Raw genomic sequence first — 25,938 nt, 5'->3', positions numbered from 1 at the left:
GTTCTCATCATTTTTTGGTCATCTGCAACGACGCCAACGCCGACACACAATTTTTTCTTAAATTAGCTATTTATCATCATCGCGCCAATATCTCGCTCCTAATACTTTATTAAGCCCTAAAATTCAATAGCCTGAGCCGATTAGAGTCCCTAATCAATCCTACACGTTCACCAAAATGAAATAATTGCAGGGCTGTGTGTTTCAGAGAACTCATCCCCGAGAAGCGTCTGTAAATACGTCTGTAAAAGCCGGGCGTCATCTGCTTGTTGGAAACGCAAAACTATTGTCAACGTAAGCCGGCGCGCGCTCTTTTCCTCCTTTTCTTTATCGTCATCGCCTTCTTCATAATCCGCTCCCACAACACGTGCGCTTCTCCGGCGCGGGTTGCAGTAACTTTGGTGGGCGAGACAACGAGTACAAAAAAAAAGAAACAAATATTTTAACAAAAAAATAAATAATTGCACCTAAAGTGAAAAAAAAACAAACTAGAGAAAAAAACACGCAAGAAAAATTTCTCAAGCTCTAAAACACCAATCACCAGGCTCTTAGAATACAAAAAAAAAAGGAGTACAATATTCTCTCCCGATAGTTTCCTCCCCAACTCGCGCACTTCTGTGACGCAGACAACAGTTCCATGCAGCCGCCCGTCCGTTCTTCCCCTTATCGCATGAATTACATGCACGATAAACAGATCACACTTAATATCTTGTGCTCACAACAGCGCAAGCGGTAATAGCAGCGTGTAGCCAAGAAGCGTGAAATCCTCATCGGTTCTAGCGCTTAGTGCCGACATGGTTCACGAGGAGAGGGAAAAACCGCCGCTCTCATCTTTGAACGCGGGGTGGCGAGTGGTCGTTTAAAATGAGCAATGCGCATTGCAGTGCCATCAGCTCTGATTTCTCTTTAGCATTGCGTCTTCTGCTCAAGTAGTGCTATTTTTCTAGTCCGTTTTTACCCCAAACTTCATATAGACTTGCCAATAAATCTTAAGGACGTCTGTATTGCAGTTTACGTTCCTGATTCTTGCGTACGTGTTCAACACGGCTGATAGCGGAGGGCGAGATAAAACAAATTTCGCTTCAAAGAGTCACGTTAGTTTGTGACACCCACTTGTACCCAAAGGTGTGTTGTCACCACGTTCACTATCATCGCCATTCGCAACAGTCGACACGTGACCCTCCCGAGCCGTAGAACGAAATAGTGCTAAGAAGAGAGGCGACGAGCGAGGATCATACGCTACAATGGCCATCATACCGCGCATGAAGCTGTCCACCAGGGCCGAACTCGCCGTGTGCGTGTCGTGTGCCGTGTACGTCGTCTACTACATCCTGGTCGTGGTGCGCAAGCCGCGGCTCGTCTGCCGCGCCGGCCGCCTGCGCCGCTTCCTTTCGGCCAACATGGACGAATTCATCAAGAGCTACTACTGGGCCCCGATCTGGTGCTTCGGCGCCAACCTGCAGTTCCTCTTCGGCTGCCTCTACAACGTGAGTGTGCCAATGTGCGAGAGAAGATGGCGCTTCGTACGCAGCGTACGGGCTATTGATAGCGCAGTTTGGGCGTTAATTGTCAGGACTGACCAGCACCGAAAAGCGGCACCCCCGAAGACTTTTCAAGTTTTGTTTTGAGTCTGAATATTTTGGTTTTAATGAAAGTCGAACGCCTAAATGCTTGACCTGCAGGGGTATCGGTGGAGGCGTAAAATGGTACTCGTTAATTGATCGCCAACACGCTAAATGTCGCGCAACTAGGCCAGAAAGTTAGACTCTATTTCAAGCATTTGGGGCCACATACTTTAAACAGTAGGGCAGAGAAGTAGGGTGGTGTTATATTGTCGAAAACGTCTGTAAGCTTAGATTTCAGTGGGAATTGAAGGGTCCCAGATGATCGAAATCAAACCGGCGTTCCTCACAATGGCATGCTTCATAATCATGTGCTTTTGAAGACGTACACCAACTAAGACAATGATGTAAAGCGCTCATTCCTATCGATGGCTGAATGGCAGAACGCATCCGTCATTTCTCCGAGAAATTCGCACAGGGCATGACCAGTAGTTGATCTTAAAAGCCTTCCATGAAGTAAGCTCCAGAAAAATGGTTTTCTGGTCTAGTAAATCAAGTGCCTCCTGGCAATGTGGGTGAGACAAGCTTACCAGGACGAAGAAAGAACGTCAGCACTTGGTTGTCTTTCCTTGATGGGATTATGTTTCGTCCCATTGGCCGCAAGAAATTATGGCGTGCGTAAAAAATTTTGTCACTCGTCGCTTATACTATGGTTGCCATCTGATTATCGTGAGACGAAAGGATAAAAACGCCTTCCAAAATCAAAAACAATCACTACGTACCACTGTTTATCAAAGAGTACACGTGATCTACCATGAATTTTGCACAGCGCACTTTACGAGAGCGAAGCAATCGTGATAAGCAAGATGGAAATTGCAGAGATAGAAAGCAACCAATTGTCAGGATGACGTTATATAAAAAAAACTGAATGCGTGAACTTAGAGCTTCAAGGATGTTTTTCACCTAAGTTATGTGCTTTAAAAACTACATTGTAAGTGTAGGCGTGGACAGAGTATACCTTAAGAGGACAGTGAAGTTTAAACGCAGCTTCCTTTGCCTCCTCTCATTAAAAGGCCACCCAAACCACTCCGAGTTTAAAGAAAAGGCAGCGCTTTTTTTCTAGCCTATGCTACCATTTCATCTGGTGATATCCCATCCTTGCCGCTTATTTATTCATTTTATTTGCTTATCTAGTTATTTGTTTATTTAAATACTCTCAGTGCCATTTGCAGCATTACAGAGAGGAGTGGTGCTACCAGTCAGAAATGGTAGTCTTGAATGATGCATGATCGGGATTGCTAGCGATGTAGGCAGGGATGTGGTTCCATTCAGATGAAGTCTTCCGCAAATAGTAGTGTAAGTAGATGTCGGTGTGGCAGAATGGCATATGAACCTTGAAGTTGTGGTTTACGCGAGATGAAACGTAAGAATGTGGCAAGAGCAATGGGTATTATTTCAGGATTCATGAAAAAAAATGGTGGAAGAGGCATATATAGGCGGGTCTGCTTCCTTCAGTTAGAAAGAATAGGGAGTAGGTAAAGAGAAGTTTTGATTGATGAGATACTAGCAGTGCGAGAGTAATTACAGACAATAAACGAGCTTTGCGATTCTGAATGGCTTCTATAGTGCGTTAACATGTGGTCAAGAATGAGGATCCTAGATTGATGAAGTGTGCTCGAGTTTAGATCTGACTAGTCTTTTTATAAAGAAGTTTGAATGAAACAGCTGCTAATGAAAATTTATGGCGCAAGAAGCCAAGAGTGCGGTTTGACTTGTTGATCACTTAGGTAGTATGGCTATTCCATGTTAAAATGTTATCGATGTGAACACATAGATATTGTAGTGACAGCAGGTAACTCAAAATTAGTAATTGAATATTTGGGGCTATAGTGCAGTCAGTACAGAGTTTTTTATTACTTTACACTTGTAAGTATTCGGATTCATGGACACTGCAGACTGAATACCACGAGGTAATGTTGTCCAGATCGGATTGACGTTATGATGAATTATGCGGGTTAGTTATTATTCGGTAGATGACACAATATTTGGCAAAGAGCCTGATTGTCAATGTAATGTGGGATGGAAGGTTGTTTATATAAGTTAGAAAGAGTGAGGGTCCAAGGATGGAACCTTGCGGCATACCAGATGCTACAGAACGATCGCATGAGTTATGGCCGTTAACTGTTACTTGTTGTTTAGCCCCGCCGCAATGATTTAGCTAGTGCTTAAGGTACTCGGCGGCTGACCCGCAGGTCGCGGGATTGAATTCCAGCTGCGGCGGCTGCATTTTCAATGGAGGCGAAAATGCTGTAGGCCCGCGTGCTCATATTTGGGTGCACGTGAAAGAACTCAAGTCAGCCCCATACATTTACATATTGCGGAGAGGTAGGTACGGCTGACTGAGTGAGCGCAGCGCTGCATGATAAAATGGCAGAAGGTAAGCTTAGCAGTGGAAGCTTCTCTTTCTTGACCGTATCACAGCATTTCTTGTCGCTAAATTTGAGCTGCGCTAAACAATACTATCTATAGGAAGAGGCGCTGCGACGAACCTTCACACCACTCCCTATGGAAGGGAAGCCTACGCACGCCTGTGTTCACCATCTTCGGGCCCGACTTGAGAACGCTTATGAAGGTAGTCCCATGTATTGAAAAATAAAGGGGCCCTGCAACACTTTCTGAACATGGTCAGTAAACGCTGCCAATCGGTAGTAGAGGCTCCCGATAACGCGTGAGCTAAATTATATAGCAGAGCATGCGGCCTGGAATTCACAAAAAGATATCAAAGTAAGCTAAAAATTGCTTTCTCTTGTCTCGAAAAATCACGCAATATACCCAAAACCACACGTAACAAGCCCCTCTATCAGCCCTTGGCTTATTTGAACATGGCGCGTTCGCTCGTTACAGAGATCGCCGCGGTATAGGCCACTACTTGTCCACGCATGCGCGCGTGATCACATTGAAAGGCCACTCATTCAAAGAAAAAAAAAGAGAAAAGTAATCAAGGTCCTGGGGTGCGCATGACGCTTCTCTGTGGCCCTGCCATCCCTCCCTGCTTAGCTTTCAGCGCTTTCATCGGGACGAGAGGAGAGAGATTGCGATTGCAGCGCGTCACAAATATTTGTAACTCCGCTCGTACTGGACGGATTCTTAAAATTTTCGCGGTGTTGGATTCGTGAGGCAATAAGCTCTTCCAGTGATCTAATTCCATGGTTACTTAAAAAACTGTTTCGGGGTCCCTTCAAGCGGGATATGCATGCTATGATTTCGGTGTGCGCATGGACTGATTTAAAACGCCACTTCAAGTCATGCATGGTCGTGTCCTTCGCAGAGCTGGCTTCCACGGCTGTCGTACAGACGCGAGCTCTTCGTGCTCTCGGACCGCGGTCTCGTGGCCCTCGACTGGGTGAACGAGGAGCAGCCGGGTCCGGTGGTGATCCTCGCTGGCGGCGGTTTCACGGACAGCCAGAGCCGGCCCTGGCGCGCCCTCTTGCCAGCGCTGGCGACTCTCGGCTGCCCCTGCGTGGTGGTCAATGGCCGCGGCTGTGGCGTCCCTCTGACCACTCATCGAGTCACCTACGTGGCCAGTGTCAGCGACATCGCAGAGGTAGGTGCACTGCGAGGAATGGAATACTGAAAGCGCTATGAAGTCATTTATTAACATAAAGAAAGTCATGACAGCCTTTCTTACTGGATTTGCCGTTCTTGCATTCACCCTAGTAAGCATCCAATAAGATGCAGAATCGGCGATACCACCAACGTCACTGAAATATTTATTCAGTCACCAAAGTACAAACGTTTGGAGTCTATATGTACCATCTACAGTTCTGACAGATTTAATTTTCTTGGTTGTTGGCATTACGAAAGCCTAATTGAATAATCTTATTGTTTATCAGTTCGTCTTCGTTTACTCTATTAGTGCATGATAGACGTAGTCTGTGTATTTACTGCATCAGTGCATTAGTGTTTGCTCGATTAGTGGGCGATAGATTTAGGAAGCTTAGCACGAATGCTCCGCAGCGTGTGTTTACAGTTTGATTTACGCTAGCGCCACGTAGCTTTGGATTCTGTTGCCGAGATTCTACCCATGCATGCTGCCGTAAGCTATCCAAGCTTACCGAGATATTATCTCGGCAACAGCGCCCAGTGTTCCTCGGCTGGCAATAGGTCAATCTAGTCGAGCTCTGATGTCGGAGCGTTCGTGTTAAGCTTGCTGACGACTTTACGTTAAGAACACGAGAAAAGTTTCAGTCGCTGCTCTTTTACGCACACTATCAGACAACTTGCGATATAGGTGTATCAACGTTTCAATGCCGCTCTACGCACGTCACCGCTCTCAGCGCATCAAAATGGACATTCATGACCTTGCCCTTTTCACCAGTACCGTGTGTTCTGCAGCTGCGTCGTTATTCATTTGTTGGAACGTCACAAGCGCGAATTTGACCCGACTGCAAAGTGCCGTTGCTCGAAGATTTCGGACAGATAATAGCGTCGCTGGGCAAACGAGATGTTGTTTCCAAGTTATTTCATGTGGTGATTTGAAGTGCGGACAACTAATCCACATCACCTTTCAACAAAAGCACTACCGGGACATCTGATGCAACGTGCGTTAATACTCTGTCAAAACAAAGAAATGGGATTGAGCCATCGGCTGTATCTGTATCGGACAGAGAGCGCCACGTCACGATTAGCTCTCTTCGCGACTGCGCGAATCGTTCACGATCGAATTCTTTACCGCGATGACGAGGAATGCGATGGCAAAGAGTGGGTGACTGGATTTCGCTGGGTGACTGGATACGTCATTATCGCAGTGCGACTGAAGTTCCAAAGGAATTCTGGGCGTTGAACGATCTGTTTGCCATGTATTTATATATTTCATACGCTTGATCTTTTGGCGATAGTTCCAGCGCACTAGAAACCTGGATATATTTCTATAGCTGCGGCCGGCGAACAACCAAAAACATGCACGCTAAAGCTTTGTTTATTTGGTCGCTAATTTTAAACGAGGCATTTGTTAAATCCAGGAGCCCATTTTTCCGCTGTCCAAAACATCTGGGTGGATGAAAACGCATATCGTACGATTTCAGTGACACGCTCAAAACATCTCAGCTGTGTACTGTCAGTGGACAGTGTTGCGGCTTCTTTAACACATGACGCATAGATGGCCATCTTCGTGTGCCTGTGCCATTGCTGACGCTTTGTTAACGCACAAATTTTGACAACGTGCTTAATGTGGCTCGGTTGTTGGCTGTTGTCAGCGTGCTTGTCCGTATACTCACTACTTTGGCATAATAGTGCTTTGAGGCATCATAGAGGACTCTGTTGTTGACTATAGCTCCTCTAAGCCGGCTCTATTTTTGTACGACTATATTTAAATAGTTCATGAATATAACTGATCGCGATACCGACACTCAAACGTGAAAAATTCAGCGCAGCTCTACGCGGGTTTTCGTTTTACGATATGTTGGGGCGAAGAACTTGACCAACGTGTATGCACGTACACTCACAGAAAAGTTTCCTTAGTTCATTGTTCAAGAATTGTATATAAGACTAATATACGAATCAAGCTCGTCAGCGTGTATGAATGACTCGTCGAAGGTTCCAGAGAAATCGATCAGATTCTTGAAAGTACTACGTGATTCACCTAGCGCCTGTAATCAGGGTGGAAATACTATGGCGCCATCTCTCGATGGGCTCCTTCATTGGTAGCCCGGCCGTGCCTGAACCGAGATCACTTTCGCACATTTTTGCTGCACTCGGAGCTCGCCACCAGTTTTCGGTACGTTTGTTCTTTCGGTCATGGTTAGCAAGAGACACCGATACTGAGTACAATACAGGACACCTAAATTCTACATACCCACATAAGCCATGCTTTGGCGCCAAGTTTGAATATAGTGCCGCGGGCATGTAATTGGTAGTCGGCGAGTGGGAGTGGCGGCAAAGTTCCGTGTTATTTATTATAAAAATAACGTAAAAGAGCGTTTGTATATAAAGAATTTGTTTTTATTGACCACTGTTTCTGATTAACATAGCAGCGGCATCACAAAATGCGACAATATGAGACGAGGAGACTATAGTGTTTCCCAGAAGAAGTTTTTGAGCGCATTATTAGCTCAGATAAAAGTTTATAAGCGAAATATGTCGATTTGATCTATGAAACAAATTAATTTCAGCAATACCATTCATGGTTATGCAGCAAAAAACTGAGAGTACTGTTCACATGCACCTACTTTATTATTCTCTTTCATGTGGCTTTATGCAATGCATGAATTTCACATGTTTTTTTTAAAGCCTATGAACAACAGATGACCGCCAAGATTGATTTCTTCTTTCACTTTCAGCCTACAAATAGTGGATTAGCTTGAGCAAACAGCGAGGCGGCCTTTTTTCATATCGATTAAGATGAAGAGTAGGATTATCATAATAGCTTATCAACATGAGAAGTTTGAAAGTATATCTGTCATAGGCGCAGTTCTTTTAGAAATAAATTTTACAACTCTTAAACAGGTCACTTGATCAAATCCCGGCCAAGGCGGCCGGGTTTTCAACGGAGGCGAAAATGTTCAAGGCCCGTGCATACATATTTAAGTGCATGAATCCCAGGTGGTTCAAGTTTCTGGGACCCGCCTTTATATATGGCGTCTCTCGTAATCATACCGTGGTTTTGAGGTGTTAAACTCTATAAATCATTATTACCACATTAGGCTTCTAAGCGTAATGGCCTCCTTCATAGAACACACGAGTACCGTGCCAGAAAAAACTCATTCGCTAACTTTTTTTTGTCAAAACAATGATTGTCCGAAATATACAGTAGAACTGACTGCGTGAAAAGTGAGTGTGCTTTTCGAATGAAGGCTTTTTTTTTTTTGCTCCACCTGTAACACCCCTGATATAACATATTCGGCCAATGCTGAGTAATCTTTGAAAAATCGAAGCCACGTGTAAGATAGTCAACTGCTGCCGGCTTCATTGTAATACCAGCAATTAGCATAATGGCTAATTCATCAACACAATTAGCATAATTAGCATAATTGCTAAATTATAATTACTGTGGTCTTTCCTATAGTAAAGTGTGCCTCATTAGCCCACCGAAGTTTCGGCGGTTGATGCTTCCTAATCCGAATGGCGTACGAAGATAGTTGCTCATTTGCAGGTGGCGGACGAGGTGCACCGACGGTACCCGCAAGAGTGTGTTGTTGGCGTGGGCGTGTCCCTGGGCGGACTGCAGATGGCGCTGTACTTGAGCCAGTGGGGTCCCCGCGCGCAGCTTGACGCGGTGGTGGCCGTGTCAGCACCTTTTCAGTTGGGGCTGGCCAGCCGCAATCTAGGCCGCTGGAGCACGAACATGCTGCTTAATGTTTGGATGACGCGCCGTTTGGTGCGCCTCCTGCGCCACAACGAGGAGATGGTGTACGGTACCGTGAGTACATAAATATTGATCTCGTAAAACTTCCACCAGGATCTCCAAAGTCAATCTAAGTTGTAATGAGAGCATTCTGTCGCTTACGTTTTCACTGGACAGAAAAAAAGAACGTGGTTTTTCCCTTCCTTATAGAAATTGGTGCATTACGATATAAAACGAGTCCTTACAGAACTCGTAGAATGTTCACTGTACATAGGTATCCGAGCGCTTGCAATGGCACCACTTATCTTGAATCCATACACGTTGACGTTGAGTGGCAAATTTACACCCTGATGAATTACGTTAATGGTTGATGATTAAGCAAACTCTTCTAGTAGTAGACGCTTGTAGTAGCTATAGTAGTAAACAGGGAGAGCGGAAACGGAGAAATGGTGTTACAGCCAGAAGAGCTTGACTAGTTGGACACCGAACGGGGAGTGACGGCGACGCTGAAGCCTACGCCAGCGGCAAAATTTAGTCGAGAATCTCCATATAATTGCTATCGCAATAGAGCAATCACGTTTAAAAGAAAACCGGGCCCCCATCAGAAACAGACGACCTTGAGATGGCCAAACTTTCCTTCTGGAACGAATGCTACAACTTTGTAACAAAGGTACTGGACTATGTAAACGTCAAATAATCTTGAATCATTCAAAAACGTTTTCTTACGTGGTTTCCTCGCAGAGGGAATTCGATGCAGACAAGGTGTTGCGTTGCTGGACGCTGTCCTCATTCAACAAGCGCTACGCAGCTCCGGTGTACGGCTTCTCCTTTGTGGAGGATTTCTACGAAAACTGCAGCCTCAAGGTGAGATTCCTAATATTAATAGCATATGGTGTTTTACGTACGAGAACTGCGATATGACTATGGTAAAATTTCTAAGATCCGCGTGAACTTTTTGTCTATTGCGAGTAGTTATGAATTTTTTTTACCTTTGTTTTTCATCTGCCAGACTTTGATTCTGTGCTCTCGTTTCTACGGTTTTGTATCCAATCTGTCAAGTAAGGAGTTCCCTATAAGTATTCAAGTTGTTAAATAATTCATTGTAGCCCCGCCGCCGTGGTGTAGTGGCTATGGTGCTCGTCTGCTGACCCGCAGGTCGCGTGTTCAAATCCCGGCTGCGGCGGCTGCATTTCCGATGGAGGCGGAAATGTTGCAGGCCCGTGTGCTCAGATTTGGGTGCACATTAAATAACCCCAGGTGGTCGAAATTTCCGGAGCCCTCCACTACGGCGTCTCTCATAATCATATGGTGGTTTTGGGACGTTAAACCCCACATATCAATTAATTCATTGTATATTCTCATCTCTCTCGGTTTGTGATAAATTCCTGCTGTAACGAAACAATAGGCAATCTTCATTTGCTTTCTTTAGACATCTCACGCGATTTCGGCATCACACATAAACCCCGTGTTAACAACCTCAAATCGATGTTGTTCGCAAAAAACCAGCAATAACTTCCCATTCATGTCTGAATATCCATTAAGAATGATGGTTTTATCCTCATTATCAAATTCCTTAAGTAATACTCGTGCTTATGCAGTTCACTATCCGCAGATTCCCGATTCACAGGATAACGTGAGATGACGCCGTCTATTGGTAGCTCCTACCGGATTTAAGTTAAAACACAAAGCACGTGCACTCCACCGCGCTTCCGTAGATACTTTTGAAATTACTGATCTCGTTGATTTGCATGTCCATAGTATACGAGCGAGTTCATCGTTCGCTGAACTTGCTCATACTTTCGCGAAATAGTTGACTATTACCATTTCAATCACAGCCTATATCCCCGCCCATGCAAAATCCTGAGTAAGGAGGAGGAGCGGCTTTTACTCGGACTTTTTAAGAACACTATGATGTGCCCGGCAGCCCGCAAACATTTCGATTCCACCTTTTCTGGCAGTTGCTCACGCTCTTGGGAAAAGCCTTCGGACATCTACGAATAGGTGTGGGCCTGCCCCTGACCCTGTTGTACCCCCTATCCCCAACCCTACTCGGGAGGAGTGGGAGGTGACCCTGTTTGACTGCTCTAATCTTCAGTCTCAAAAGGCCTTGGTTTGACAAGCCCAGGCAGCAGCCGACGCCAATGGGGTCCCGCACTAGGGATCCTCAACTACTAGTTGTGGGTGCCGTGCTCCTATGAGGCGGTCACTGCATACGTCCCTTTGTTTTTTATTGTTAGATGTTTTTACCATCATACGGACAGCGTCTATTGCCGAGACAAATGTACAAGATAATAGTGTGTTTGCCATCGGTACAGTTAAAAGCATTGCTGGCAGAGTGATGGTTCTGGCAGATATCGCGAGAAGCGGTGAAGCCATGGAGCGCATTTTCACTTTTGCTGCGACTATTTCACTCTTGTTGCTTCTTCTCTGTTTTTAGCTTCTTCACAGCGAGCTCTTTAAGCCATGTCAGGGGAAGGGCTCTGGTCTTCACGCAGAGCCGCGCAAACTACCAGATTCCCCACTGGTTGACGGTACCTTGCGGTGCTATAGTGTCTGTAATATATTTCTATGGGGACCATAGCGGTCTGGTGCGAATGGGGCTTTGTAGGAAGAGGAAAAGCTCGCACCTAGGTGAAAGGGTTGAGAGAGGTTTTCTCGGACGGGAAGAGGGTAATACAGGCAACTACGCCTCCCCAAACTTGGCGAAGTCAGCACCTCCTGGCGTTGGCGATGCATGTCTTGCACAGCAGCCGAGATTTCCACTTTGTTCGCATCCCTGTGCGACCAAGCTATGCTCCATTTTTTTATATCAGATGCAACGCATTGTGGGCTGACAAGGCTTATTGCAGTAAATATAGCTTCGTGTTCTGTTTTCAGACCACTATCAGCAGCCATCGTAAACTTGTTCGAAGCCGCTTATATCGCGAAAGTGTGTGTGTTTTGTGCATGAGCTTCCCTTCGGAGGCGCTCTGGTTGTGAGGTGGACTAGCTTGACGTACCTTAGCCTGATGACCTAAATGTGCTTGAAGTTTTTTTTGTTTTATTTTATGCATACTCGTTGGGGATCTCTCGATTCTTTCATAGTAATAGCGTTTTCCTCTGTGAGTCTGCGCTTTTCATCAACATTAAATTGCCAGAAGCGCGTCATGTCGTGCCCTTCATTTCTATGTATTGTTTTTCTCTCTTTTTTTTGAATGTGTATTCGGGCCAGTAGTACGTTTCTGCAAGAACTACTATTTCTTAGTCTTGTCGATTACACAATCCTGGCTTGTATTGGCTCGTACGTGCAGGGACAGCTGGACATGGTGAAACGCCCCCTGGTGTTCCTCGTGGCGTCTGATGACACGCTGAACCCGCGCGGCGCCTTTCCGGAAGAGGAAATCGCCAAGTCGCCCTGGCTTGCCGCAGTGGTGACACCCCGCGGCGGCCACATGGGTTTCGTGGACGGCTGTCTCTGGCCACGGCAGCCCTTCTACCTGGAACGCTTTGTCACGTCGTTCGTCCGAGGCGTGCAGCAGCTGTACAGATCTCGCGGACTACAGGCGCTACACAGCCTGGGCGAGTGACCCAGGTGTGAAGGAATGGGCGCATTTTGCATAGCTCGGTTCTTCGGCTGCACATCGTACGCGCCGAGTAGTAAAAGCCTTTTGTCTTCTGTGCCGATTCTTTTCTGATTGGACATAGTATGATCTTGATAGGCTTTCGTTGTGGTTTGAAAGAGTATAAAGTGGCCCGCAGCAAAAGAAAAAAAAAGAGCTGTTCATGAGGTGAGCTGGTCGGGAAATGTTGCCTTCTTGTCACACAGCTACCAAAGTCTCGCAAAGCAGTACGCCCGCAGTAAGGCAGTGCCAAGCAACGGCTGCAATAGTCACCGTATGTTTTTCTTTTAGCTTTCCAAACACCTTAGTAGGGCTGATGCGATCTATTTTTTCATCAAGGCCATGCAACATTCGAGGTGAGTTGGATAAAGAATGAAACAAAAAATGAGATTAAAATGAACAGATTAGGAAAGTTCCCCAAATTTTGAATGTGTGGTGCCTGCACTATACAGCCAATAAATGTATAAAGCGTAGATTTTCAGGAGTTGCTGCGCAATAAAAAAAAGTGTTCACACAATACACGCTTACCTTTCGCTAACTAGTTCGTTGTAACTATTGGTTCCTTGTGAAACATTCATTGTGTCATTCGAACAATTCCACAATTTTGCTACAATGCGCAGTGAAATGAATATATAATGGAATAAACCAGTCGATTAGCCTTAAATTAATATGAGAAAGTGTGTACTGGTTGGATTGACATTTAGAAAGTGTCAGAAGAGCATAAGTATAAATATCCTTGTCGCGAAGTGACGACTTGGAAAACAAAAGTTATAACTGCCTGCTCCATAACAATGTATATGTAAGCTTGAATTGTGTATTGTCTAAGCATATTGGTTGGAGATCTGCACTCCAACCAAGAAGAAAACAGTGCATGTTCGCGAGGGCGCACCCCCTACGCCAGCACACCATACTATGAACTGGTACCTAAGGATGCTATTGTTTGCTGTCGTCGGGTGGGATATACCTCGGGCTTTGCGTAGCATACGAGGCCTCAACACGACGCGGAAGGGATCGTCCAAGGCTAGCGCTTTTCATAAAACCCCTATAATTTGAAGGTGGCGCCACTCGTCCGCGCGCGCATTTTCCTCCTCGATTCGCCTCGACTTCTCCTGACCAGCGCGGCGCTGAACTCACCGCTGGATCGCTGTAATCGCAATATAAACAATGCGTACGATTCTTTACCAGGCTTCTTGAGTCATTTTACAAAGTTCTGTCACCTAAAAACACCGACTTGACGAAAGTAGGCTTCAGGTAGAACACAGCGGCTGGTATGTTGTTTTAGTGCGCTTCAATAAGTACAAGCGGAAGCGCTTAATTATATTTGCACAAACTTGCGGCTGGGCGGTTCACCCCGTTTACGCTTCGGCTGGTCGTAACGCGGAGGCATGTAAAAGGGCTCTAATGTAAGCGCATAAGGTTTACAATGATATTTTTTTAATTTATTATGGTCTTGATGAGCTGAAAGAAGGTAACCTAACAATGGTGTGGTGGTTTAAACAATGAACTCATCAAAATATGTCGATCTATTGCGCTTTTATATGAACATCCAAGCTAAATATTTATGTGTTACCAAAAAGCTAGGGTGAAAAAAATTCATATGCCTGTATTTCACCCCGATGAAACAACGAGATTTGTATTCCATTAGCTCTGCGACGTACCTCAGTCTCCTAAACTAAAAAAAAAAAAGGTCACTGCTCATACAGAAGCTTCTAATCTTATGGTACCTTATATTGGCGCTCTATACGCACACAAACAAACGCGCACGTTAGTTTACACACAAAAAAATACGTGGGCACACTCGCGTGCAGGCTAGCGCACGAATGTATGCACTAGCGCACGCAGATGCTCGCTCACATAGGCACGCACGAAGACAGGCACACAAATGAACGCACGTGCAGGCATACACAGACATACCCGTAAAAAACATTTTTGATGCGTATCCTTATTCTTTTTCAATAAAACTTATTGCCACTATTCTCTCCAGGCTAACACTTCATTATTTTAGGAACGCACAAATCACTTCAATGAAATGCGGGGGATATTGAGAAACTTTGAAGCCCAGGAAACATGAATGAATGTAGTTTTTATCGGGCAATCAATGATGGATTGAAATATTTCAACTTATCTTAGAGTATTCATCCAGTGAGTGTTTAAGGGGTAGATTATGAATAGTTCTGCGAGACATGAATTGATAAATGCATTTATGCATGTCACATGAAATTCAGCTTTCATTATCAGAAGCCATATTCACAAATGTATCTTGCGCTGAAATATTTTGTAGAAGGTCCTTTTAATCTATCGCGATGGGAGATGTACAATTCAGTAGCAGGCTCACCAATGGAAAAATGTCCTTAGGAAAGAAAAGTTTCATGAATCGGGCCCCTTGTTCCAGCCACTGTCAGCGATAGGTTGCTTTTGGAGCTTCCAATATGGTCGCTTACAGGAGTTGAAGGACTGGTAAAGCTGCATCAGATGTTTGACGCGTACGTGTGACCTATTGGTCATTATGCACTCATGCAATATATTAATGGAACACGCTCAGACTTCTACGTGATCTCACAAATTTCGACGGTTTTCTTAGCGGAGCTATAACTATCCCACAAACTCTATTCGTCCATTGCCTGTTTTATTAACTGGAGCTGGGCAGCTGTGGAATACCGAGACCACATAATGAACGTTAAAGCCGAAGCACGCGTTTCTGCAACACTTCTATTTCTTGTTTTTACTTTTCTGGCCCTATTGTTAAGCGCACACACTATACATAATAAACTGTAGCGAGACGAGCGGCCGGGAATCCTTCATTCTGGAAAACAGCCTGTAAGTAGAAGCGGTGACGATGGTGTTAAAAGTTCGCGGTGTCGGGGTTGTGATGCTCTGGTTGTTGCTGATTTGTAAGCTTTGTTTTCGACTAAGTGGCTGCGTTTCCATCACATGCTGACGGAGGGAGATGAAGTGAAAGGCTGAAATAGAAGTTAAGGTAGCTTCACAATAGTGGTACCATGCGTGAATGCACTTCGGGGCTGCGCAGCCCTTTTTATTTCTCTTCGATTTACTCTTTCTTTCTTTCTTTCTGTCTTTCTTTCTTCTCTTTTTTATTTTTATTTTTTTTCGCTTTATTTCTATTTTCTATCGTTCTCTCTCTATCTTTCTATTTTCCGTTTGCTTTTTGAATTTTCATTTTTATGCGTGATTTTGCCTGCATTACGTCAAACTAGATGAGACGACTGCAGCATGTGATGGTCCGAATGCCTAGTGCACTGTGCCTAAAGCTGGTGTGGTTAGGCAGGAGTGTACCGTTGAAGCTTCAAAATACATTGAGCGCATCGGTGTGTATGCTACTGAAAGGAACCTCATGAAGAAATGGAGATGGTGCCGTGTGAGTATAGTCCTTGCACTTCAATTTCACTAGGACTACCCAAGACAAAGCCTCCAACACGACCACAAGGCTTTGAGAGGTAAACCATCTGAAGCTATCTGCTTCGAAACTTGTTCATAACACATTCGTAAATCCTAAACGCGCTTAGGAATCTGTTAGTATACCAAATGCCGCCATTTTTCTCCCGTGTAAGGCAGGAACTTCAAAACAAAGGCAACGCTTTACCTACCTAAAACTGGCGTGCACTAACTTTGCAATATCTGGCAGTTATGAAAACTACACAAGAAGCTAAAGCAATTTAAGCGCCACTTCAAGATAAAATACAAAATGTTAGAAGAAACAAGAAGTTACTAAGACTAGCAGTCTACTTTTATTAGCAATCTACATTTAGGAGCACACTTTTACAAAACGTATCGAGCAATATATGGAGAGTCCTATTTCTTGGCAATTTCTGATACCTTGATTGATAACGAGGCTTAACGTCCAAAACCATTATATGATTATGAGAGACGCCGTAGTGGAGGAATTCAAAAATTTCGACAACCTGGGCTTCTTTCATCATCATCATCATCATAATCATCATCATCATCATCATCATCATCAGCCTGACTACGTTCACTGCAGGACAAAGGCCTCTCCCGTGTTCCGCCAGTCAACTTGGTCCTGTGCTTGCTGCGGCCAATTTATACCCGCAAACTTCTTAATCTCATCTGCTCACCTAACCTTCTTTCTCCCCCTAACCCACTTGCCTTCTCTAGAAATTTAGTTAGTTACCCTTAATGACCAGTGGTTATCCTGTCCACGTGCTACATGCCCGACCCATGTCCATTTCCTCTTCTTTGTTTCAGCTATGCTATTCTAAACCTTAGTTTGTTTCCTAACCCAGTCTGCTCTCTTCTTGTCTCTTAAAGTTACACCTACCATTTTTCTTTCCATTGCTCGCTGCGTCGTCCTCAATTCAAGCTGAACCCTCTTTGTAAGTCTCTAGGTTTCTGCTCCGTAGCAAAGTACCGGCAAGATGCAGCTGTTATATACCTTCCTCTTGAGGGATAGTGGCAATCTACCCGTCATGATGTGAGAGTGCTTGCCAAATGTACTCCACCCTATTCTTATTCTCCTAGTTACTTCAGTCTCGTGGTTCGGCTCCGTGGTTATTACCTGTCCTAAGTAGGTGTATTCTTTTACAACTTCAAGTGCACTATTACCTATCTCGAAGGCTGCTCTCTTCCGAGGTTGTTGTACATTACTTTCGTTTTCTGTAGATTAATTTTAAGATCTACCTATCTGCTCTCCTTCTCTAACTCCGCAATCATCTGTTGCAATTTGTCCCCTGTGTTACTCAGCAATGCAATGTCATCGGCGAAGCGCAGGTTAATAAGGTACTCTCCATGAACTATTATCCCTAACTGTTCCCATTCTAGGCTTCTGAAAACCTCCTGTAAGCACGTGGTAAATAGCATTGGAGAAATTGTGTCCCCCTGCCTTACACCCTTCTTGATTGGTATTCTGTTGCTTTCTTTATGAAACAATATGGTAGCAGTTGATCCCCTGTTGATTTCTTCCAGCATGTTTATATATACTTCATCGTCGCCCAGATTCCGCAGTGTCTGCATGATGGCTGATATTTCTACCTTAACGTTCTTTAACGTGCACCCAAATCCGAGCACACGGCCCTGCAACTTTTTCGCCTCCATCGAAAATGCAGCCGCCGCAGCCGGGTTTCAATCCCGTAACCTGCGGGCTAGTGGCCGAGTACATTTAGCCACTAGACCACCGAGGCGGGGCAATTTTTTATACATAAAATTTTAGTTAAAAGTGGGGTGCGCGCACGCTCCTATAACTCGACTTTGTATAAAAACGAGTAAGTTTACCAATTGTAGTAGAACAACCTAATGTTTTATGGAAACATACAAGGAGCTTTAGTCGCTGCTATGGTCGAAAAAAAAACTCAAATGAAATCATTATTAAGAAGAGTGAATAAATCATACGAAATCGAACGTGGTGCATATATCAGTTTATGTCTATATAGCTCCTTTAGTGTTCTTTACACACCCCGTCCCGTTGTGTACGCTTACCGCAGCGTGAGAACACCGATGAGTGAGAGTTGCACGTAATATTACACATTTTCAAACGCATCTAGCGAAACCAGTGGACACGTGCGTTCAAACTGACCGGAACGTCATGGCTTCTGCTACTTCCAAACACTGCATCTATTTCTATAATTATTTTACTGAGAAGCTGAGAATTTGACCTTCAGTGGTTTGAAAACGTTAGACCGTTGTCATGAAAGTGCTTCCCAGAATAAGCAACGCTGTACGACATCCATACAACAATTTGTGAAGATACACGAAATATTGGGCAAGTACAGCTTTCATTGCATGTAATTAGGGACTGAACGGGGGGGGGGGGGGGGGTCAGAGGCGCAAAATTTGATAAAATTTGCTAAACCACTTTTTTATCAAATGAATATTCTAAAGGGGCATTCGCTGTAGATCTGCTTGTTGGTTCATTAAAAATTACGCACAAAAACTCAGTGTTTCTTATGCATTCACCTAAGACGATTCGAAGGCGAAAGCCATTTCTTTTTCTTTTTTTCTGAGTCGGTGCATTGATCTACCCCAGCCCTCTCCGAAAGCTCTCCGTGCCTAACGTACTTTGACATGGTCTTCAGGATTGCAAGGCATTGGTTTGGCATTGTTTACGTAATGGGCCCTCCTTTAACTTATCGACGGTGTGATGATGCCGCCATGTGACGCCACATTGTATCACCTTATCGAAATGTCACGAAGACTTTACATGCTTTGCCGATTTGTGGCCTCACGAAGACGTCACGTGGTGAGGTCATCCAGTAGTGATTATTTTTCGGCTGCACTCGCTTTCTTTTATGCCAACACCGCGCAATTTGGAATTCTGAGGGAAGGCGACACTGTCCGATCTTCATTATCCGATTTCGACATCACAACTAGAAGCTGACGTGTTCTCACTGGCGGTCCTGTTTTACTCACAAGCACGACGTCACGGCGCTTGTATTCTCAAAATCACTCCCCGGCTAAACCGGCCGCATTAGAACGTTCAGATGCGCAAGAGTAACGCAGTGACCCATCTTCATTTTTGCCAGAGTATGGTAGAGTTCGGAACCTTCTGCTTCCTGGTTCTATGATAAGTATTCATGACCCCTTACGTTTTCAAAACATGTTATTGACTAATTATTGACCTATATTTAACCTTTGTGAAATTTCAACTATTTGTTGTGCTACTGCAAGTTGCCTTATAAATTTACCGAGTACAGTAACGTGCTCAGGAGATTATTAGCTTATGTACTATACTGGCATGTTGTGTAACTCTTGTCAAGCTCTGTAATAATATATTTTTCCCAATTATTAGACAGATACATGCTTATTTTATAGCTTGTACATTTTATATTGTACCGTGTATCTTGATGGTGAAGTAGAATAAAATAAATCTAAACTTTGAATACAATAGTGGCGAAGTGCTAAACCTATAGTCCTGAGACAGCAGTCATTACTGTCTCTATTTTATATGGGAAGCATTTCCTAGCGAACTAAAGGTACTTGAGCCTATCTATCTATCTATCTATCTATCTATCTATCTATCTATCTATCTATCTATCTATCTATCTATCTATCTATCTATCTATCTATCTATCTATCTATCTACCTATCTATCTATCTATCTATCTATCTATCTATCTATCTATCTATCTATCTATCTATCTATCTATCTATCTATCTATCTATCTATCTATCTATCTATCTATCTATCTATCTATCTATCTATTTTCTATCTATCTATCTATCTATCTATCTATCTATCTATCTATCTATTTTCTATCTATCTATCTATCTATCTATCTATCTATCTATCTATCTATCTATCTATCTATCTATCTATCTATCTATCTATCTATCTATCTATCTATCTATCTATCTATCTATCATGAGGGCACCCTACCAACGTCAGGGTGCCCTCATGGTTGTGCCTTTCACTTGGTATTGACCAAAACTGGCATAAGAAGGTAAGAGGGTATGGAGAACATGAAAGTCTGGCCATGACATGGCCAGACTTTCATTTCTTTCAGGCATGTGTGGATACCCATATTCCATGACCGGCGGTATGATGGTATGCGTCACATGTGATTCAGAATTTGTATTTACTCAGGAACGGCAAGAAGAGACATTGGCAATTTAAACGCGAGAATCTCAAGCAAATTTATCATCAGCTGCGTTGAGCCAAAGAATGAAAATAGTAAATATTAGGATCCCAACAGGAATCAAGCTCGGGCATTCTGAGTGGCAATCGGGTATTCCACCACGGAGCCACACAAGGTCTTCAAACTGTTTTTGAAAATGACTCTAAGCACAAGACATTTGTTAGTTCAACGTCAATAGCAGTTGCAGGCAGTACTGTCTAGTAACAATATCAAGGTATTAAACATTACCTATGCACTCTTATTATACCAACGTCATGTAGGCTAATGTCAATTTCGTTTCCAGAGTTTCTTCCGATTTTACGACAGTGGAATGAACATTATAAATGTGCTCATATGACTGAGCGAGTCATGTTTAATGGCTACTAGACCTCGGTACAATACACTAACGAGGGCTCGGTATAGTATAAAAAGCATCGCCCGGGACACGCAAATAGCACGTAGCGTGCACTCCATTTCAATAGAACTGACGCGGCGCTCTAACATCAGCGCTGACGTTACGTCACCGTGCAGTTATCCTTCAAACGTCAGTCTTGTTGGCGTGCCTGTTAAGCATGCGGTGTGCATACAACTAATTTATCTACGCAAACACGTCAATTCACTTAAATCAAGGTGGGAACCGACAGATGAAAACACGTAGTGAAACAAGCAGAACGAGCAGAGGATGTGGGGGCCAGTCTCTCTGAGGCACTTCCTCTCTTTATTGTGCTCCCTTGATCCACCTATTAAAACTTCGCTCAAAGAAAAGAAATATATCGACGAATTATCAGTAGCTGTTCAGCATTAAACCGATTACTACAAGGCGTGGGATGTGCTAACATTTCAAGCATATGTTTGTTGTGCTACACCTGTGATATTACTGTATGAAGGTAGACTAAGCTGGCGTTCAACGAATAAAGAAAATATCAGGGCTCCCTTTCTAAGGTGTGAACCAACGTGCCTCCGCGAAAACAAAATCGCGTATTTTTCTTCCATGACTTCTTTTTGGCCAGCAACTTGCCAAGGCAAGACATGTGCTGTCATTTTGGCAAAGCTTGGGCCAGGAAATGGCTTGCCGACGTGGGGCACACGTAGAACTTGCCCGGAGTTCATGAAAGGCAAACCCTTACGTGCGTTCACGTCATATATACTTGTTCGCAGGGTCATGTCAAGCGCAGATAAAGGCCGGATGCAAGCTGGAGACTCTTCGGGCTTGCGGCGATGACTACGTGGCTTACGCAAAGAAGCCACTCCTGCAATCATCTGGAGAGGAGTTGAAAGAATCATGCGAGTAAGCATTCGCGGCATCGCGCCAATTTCAACCAACACGGAAACGTTGCCGAGAGCAAACACCGCCGTAAAAGCTATCATACACTAAGAGTTTAACCACTTCGCTGTCCACTGTAGCGGTCCATCAAAGTCGAGTGTTCCGCAGAAGCCAGCACAGCACGGCTTTTGATTACATTGCACTAAGACGGTAAACGTGTTGTATGATGGTCGCGATGACGGGTTGTATTGCAAACACTGCTCCGCAGCGCTGTCAAAACTATTAAGTGTCATGATGAGTGCATTGCGGCATGCACCCGCGGTTGAAGCCATCTTCTAATTTCAGAAGCTGCAGCAGCCATGGTAAACAAGACGCTGGTAGGTTCGGAAAAGAAGTACATATAAGCTGGAGCAGTTCACCCCTTCGTCGACACGCGAGGCTGAAGTACTGTCACAATGGCGCTATTGCACTATTCGCCTAAATTCCAGTATGGCACTCTAGACAGATTCGGTTAAAATACAATGCCGTCTGCCTTTAACTCTTTCAACCATGGGTGCGTCAATTGACAACACCACACTACATCTGCCTTCTACATCATAAATGAAAGTAAAACTTCTCATGCTTAGAATATAGTTCTTCAATAATCTTCCCTGCGATAAACTCCAAAATTAAGGCAATTTTGCGCTGCTGTGGCCAACTATGAAGAAGTCTTGGGTGAAGCCGGTGCGCGGAAGCTGAGGCTGGTAAGAGCCATTTTCGGGGTGAACTGTTCAAGTTGTTTCAGTGACTGTTACACTGACAAATAAAACATTGGTTTTCATTTTTGTTTACATTATCAAGTAACAGGAATAAAAAGCCATTTTTATAATTTCACAACAACAAAGCTTTCATTACCTAATTTGACGCCATGTGCATTAATCCATAAATACCAGCAACACTAGCTCGAAATTTGTGTATAGTGTTCTGAGCTTTCAACTATTAGAGAAATAGGCACACACAAAAAAAGACTTCGAATAAAATGAGGAATGTATGGCTGGGAGGCTTAAGCATGCCTACTCCCATTTTCAGGAACGACAAACGAGAGCTCGTGTGTGGCACGAATTTCGTCAAAGACTGCATGGAAGGTGTGACCAAAGCCGTTTATTTGCCAGTTGCCGAGGGTTGTAAGAAAAAAATAGACGGTGCCTGCAATTTGATTTCGAAGGAACATGAGGGTACGTCAAGGGATTCGTTCCTAAACTGTTTGAAACATTTTTAAAGGCTCGAAGTGCAAAGTTACTTTTCAGTGACTGCAATCATGAATATGGTCGACTCAAAAGTTTCTTCAGAATTACGTCATGATGACTGTTCTTTGTTTTGTAGGCAAAATAAGTGAGTGTTCTGGGATTCAAGTTTCTTTTTTTAAATTTTTATAATCAAACTTGGTAAGTTAGTTGTGGGGAATCTCACAAAATCAACAAAAGCTTTTTTTTTGCTGCATCTGCTAAGCAGACAACGAATTGAAAGTACCATCATAGCTCCTAGAGTCCGAGAATCACCCCAATGCCGCGTCATATTTTTAGAAACGAGGGATTGCTTGAGTCGATCCGCAGAGTACACCAGCATGATACTGACGCTCGCTTGCTCTCGAAGCTGAACACCGGGCTAAAACACCTGCCTAAAGCATGGTCAGCGCAGGAGGAAAGGAGCTGGCATCATTCGCAGCAAGGGTGACGAGCTTCGAGGATGCAGAAGAAGCGGTGATCGCCCTCGCCACAACGACAAGCATGAACACAGTCAAGTAGACCCGTTTAGAAATTGTGTTACACAAAAACTTTGTGTTTCCTATTAAATAAAAATTCCCTTGCTATACTCATTGCTTGTTTGTGTCTCCTCTTTTGTGTTCCCGTGTTGAACAACATGCTGATAAACACATTGAGGACACTCCGAAGCACTCGCTGGAAAAAGTTTTAACTGATTCTTGAATTTCCGGTAGACATTTAAACTCTCAGATTGGCAAGCTTGTGCCCATGGTCGTTGTATCTAATTTATATGCATAACCATTGGAGGAAAAGCACCAACAGCCACGTAAATCCACTGAAAATATGTTAAAGTGTTGCGACTACTGGCTACACAATTTCTACATGTGTTCACATGTGCAACAGAATTTGTTCTCATTTGACATGGTTGAAGTGCACTTTATGTTTGCGCAAATTTTGACCTCCCAACCCTATTAAAAACAGCATTAATGTAGCCATTGTAGTCATTGTTATTAGCTCAGTACAAATACAGTAATCTACGTGAACAAACATCAGTTAAACATACTATTGAGTTGTATGAAAGTTTTCACATTTACCCACAAAAGAGCCGTGAGAGCGATTGCTAACGTATTTTAGGTTAACAAAATATAGCGCAGTGCGCATTTCCGTTCAACAAACGCACTTTGTGTGACCATCTAATGCCTGCCACGTCATATTCATTACACGTGTAGCTGCACTTTCTGAAGCCTATGTTTAGCATGATGTTCCCGATAGATTCTGCCAGAAGTGCGCCAATCGGTTCTTTGCTTTTTGAGGACTATGTTGCCTGTGACTTCCACGTTGATACATGCGGCACTCAGTCTGTAGAATGAAATGCAGCGAGCACCCTAGATAGGAAAAAAAAAGAGCAGGAGGTATAAACACAAGTGTTGTAGAGGAAGCACTAATAATTTCTGCCGAAGGAGCACTTATGTAGCTCGCTCTCTAGCAGAGATTTGGGCTAGGGAAGGTTTATGAGAGCTTGCAGACAGTGATTCAATCAATCCAACTGCAGTCCTAAGTGCATAAGCGCAGCTAATTATTACAGCGTCTTTTCAACTTGCTAAATAAGCAGCACATTCAAACAAGCTGCATTGTGAAGAAATGGTCAGATTTCATTTTAAGAGCTATTATTTTTATCAATTTGTCTGTTAATAACTTGGGCCAAAACTATTTCAGTTAAGCGAACATTGACTTTATCGAGCTTCATCCTGTGGTTCCCTTGAAGTTTGTTCAAATGAGGTTTTACTGTGCTATTCATTTCGTGGATAACACGCGTCTTTTCTGTGTGTGAACATGCAGCTCGTTCTACGACATGTTCAGCTGTGTCGACCCTTTACTGACACACTGTCAAAGTGGTGCCAAGGAACTAGCCTTTGACTCGCTCCTTGGGATGTTCCTAGCGTCGCAGAGCCGGGCGTGTGGCGTTTACACACTGGGATCTCCAGCGTGCAAGTCACTTCCCAAGCTGCCAGATCTCCTAGCAAACGATCGCAATATCGAGAACTACATCGAACTCTTGGCGGAAACCACCGTCGCTCTCAGCCGTACGAACTTGACTAGTCGGCGTATGAAGTAGTTCGAGGTGTGCTACGGCTTGAAGAATACCGATAATGAAAAGTGAATGCTCGCACACAAAGCTGGTGCACGATACGCGACATTGTCATCAAGAATAAAGGTCATCGAGAAATCGGAATCAGGGATATGTGGGTCAACAATAAATGTATCCACAGCAGAAAGTTACTGATACATCTTTTTGACAAGTTTTGAATTCTGCAAAAGTTTCTCAATAAACGTTGCTGGCGAGTTATAAATGGTAACTTGCGTTGTTTCGAATTGCACGTAGATTTGGTACGGAGCGCGAATGCAGCGATTTATGCTCCTCATGTTCGTTAGGCTTCGGTGATTACACAATTATACCAACTACTTCCTGAAGTAAAAGACGCTAACGGCACAATCTTGCAGGCATGATAGTGTGAATGTGAAAATTTCATGATTGTCAAGTGGAACGAAATTTGACGATACATCTTACGATGATAGAAAAGGCATCGTTCACAAAGAGGTGCCGCCGTCCTGTTGTTTATAATTGTTCGTCGTCTTCGTCAAATGAGACAACCGTAGTCAACTTTAGCTTACCTAATATTTTTTTCTGAAACACGTAGCCTTATGCGTCTTATGTTAAACGTGCGTCTTATGTTATGCATGGTTTGGCCAATACAATTGGCCAAACCATGCATAACATAAGACGCACGTTTAACGTATGAGGTCCAGTGGTGAACGCATTTCGTTCTGAAAGCCGGTTCAGCAACCGGGTTTCAGTGACACGCGTACTTCCTCAACTTCCCACCACTACCTTTTTTTCTTTTTATTCAGAGAATACCTGTTCTTTCTTCACTCATACAATTCGTCACAGCACGCTCTCTCCCAGTCTCACACAGTCACGTACCCAATGTCACCTTCTCTCTCTCTCGCTCGCTCATTTTTTAGGATGGAGGAGAAGGTACGAAGCGTAGACACGCTGGTGCTAGGGACATCAGTTCTGTTCCTGAGGCACTGCGCCGTGCTCTCGACCAGGTTGCAGAAATTAGGTGCCTTTTCTCGTCCTCTAACCACTGCCACCAGTTCTCATCCAGGCACTGCGCCGTGCTCCCGACCGGGTTGCAGAAATTAGGTGCCTTTTCTCATCTTCTAACCACTACCACTACCACCACCAGTTCTCTTCCTTAGGCACTGCGCCGTGTTCCCGACCGGGTTGCAGAAATTAGGTGCATTTTTTTTCTTATAACCACTACCACCACCACTTCTGTTTT

At 44.0% G+C, this 25,938-nt stretch overlaps 1 protein-coding gene across 1 annotated transcript; it reads left to right on the top strand.

Annotated features, from left to right (window-relative positions):
* The first annotated feature begins 1,051 nt into the window (after positions 1 to 1,051).
* Positions 1,052 to 13,168, top strand: LOC119167298 (phospholipase ABHD3). The gene is made up of 5 exons (XM_037418758.2): positions 1,052 to 1,484; positions 4,888 to 5,163; positions 8,710 to 8,976; positions 9,643 to 9,765; positions 12,192 to 13,168. The coding sequence occupies exons 1-5, from the start codon at positions 1,242 to 1,244 to the stop codon at positions 12,465 to 12,467; spliced, it is 1,185 nt and encodes a 394-aa protein (XP_037274655.2). The 5' UTR covers positions 1,052 to 1,241; the 3' UTR covers positions 12,468 to 13,168.
* The last annotated feature ends 12,770 nt before the right edge of the window (positions 13,169 to 25,938 follow it).

The sequence above is a fragment of the Rhipicephalus microplus genome, chromosome 6, assembly GCF_043290135.1.
Source record: "Rhipicephalus microplus isolate Deutch F79 chromosome 6, USDA_Rmic, whole genome shotgun sequence".
Taxonomy (NCBI): domain Eukaryota; kingdom Metazoa; phylum Arthropoda; class Arachnida; order Ixodida; family Ixodidae; genus Rhipicephalus; species Rhipicephalus microplus.
Note: the sequence above shows the minus strand (reverse complement) of the source record. Positions and strands in the feature narration are given on the sequence as shown.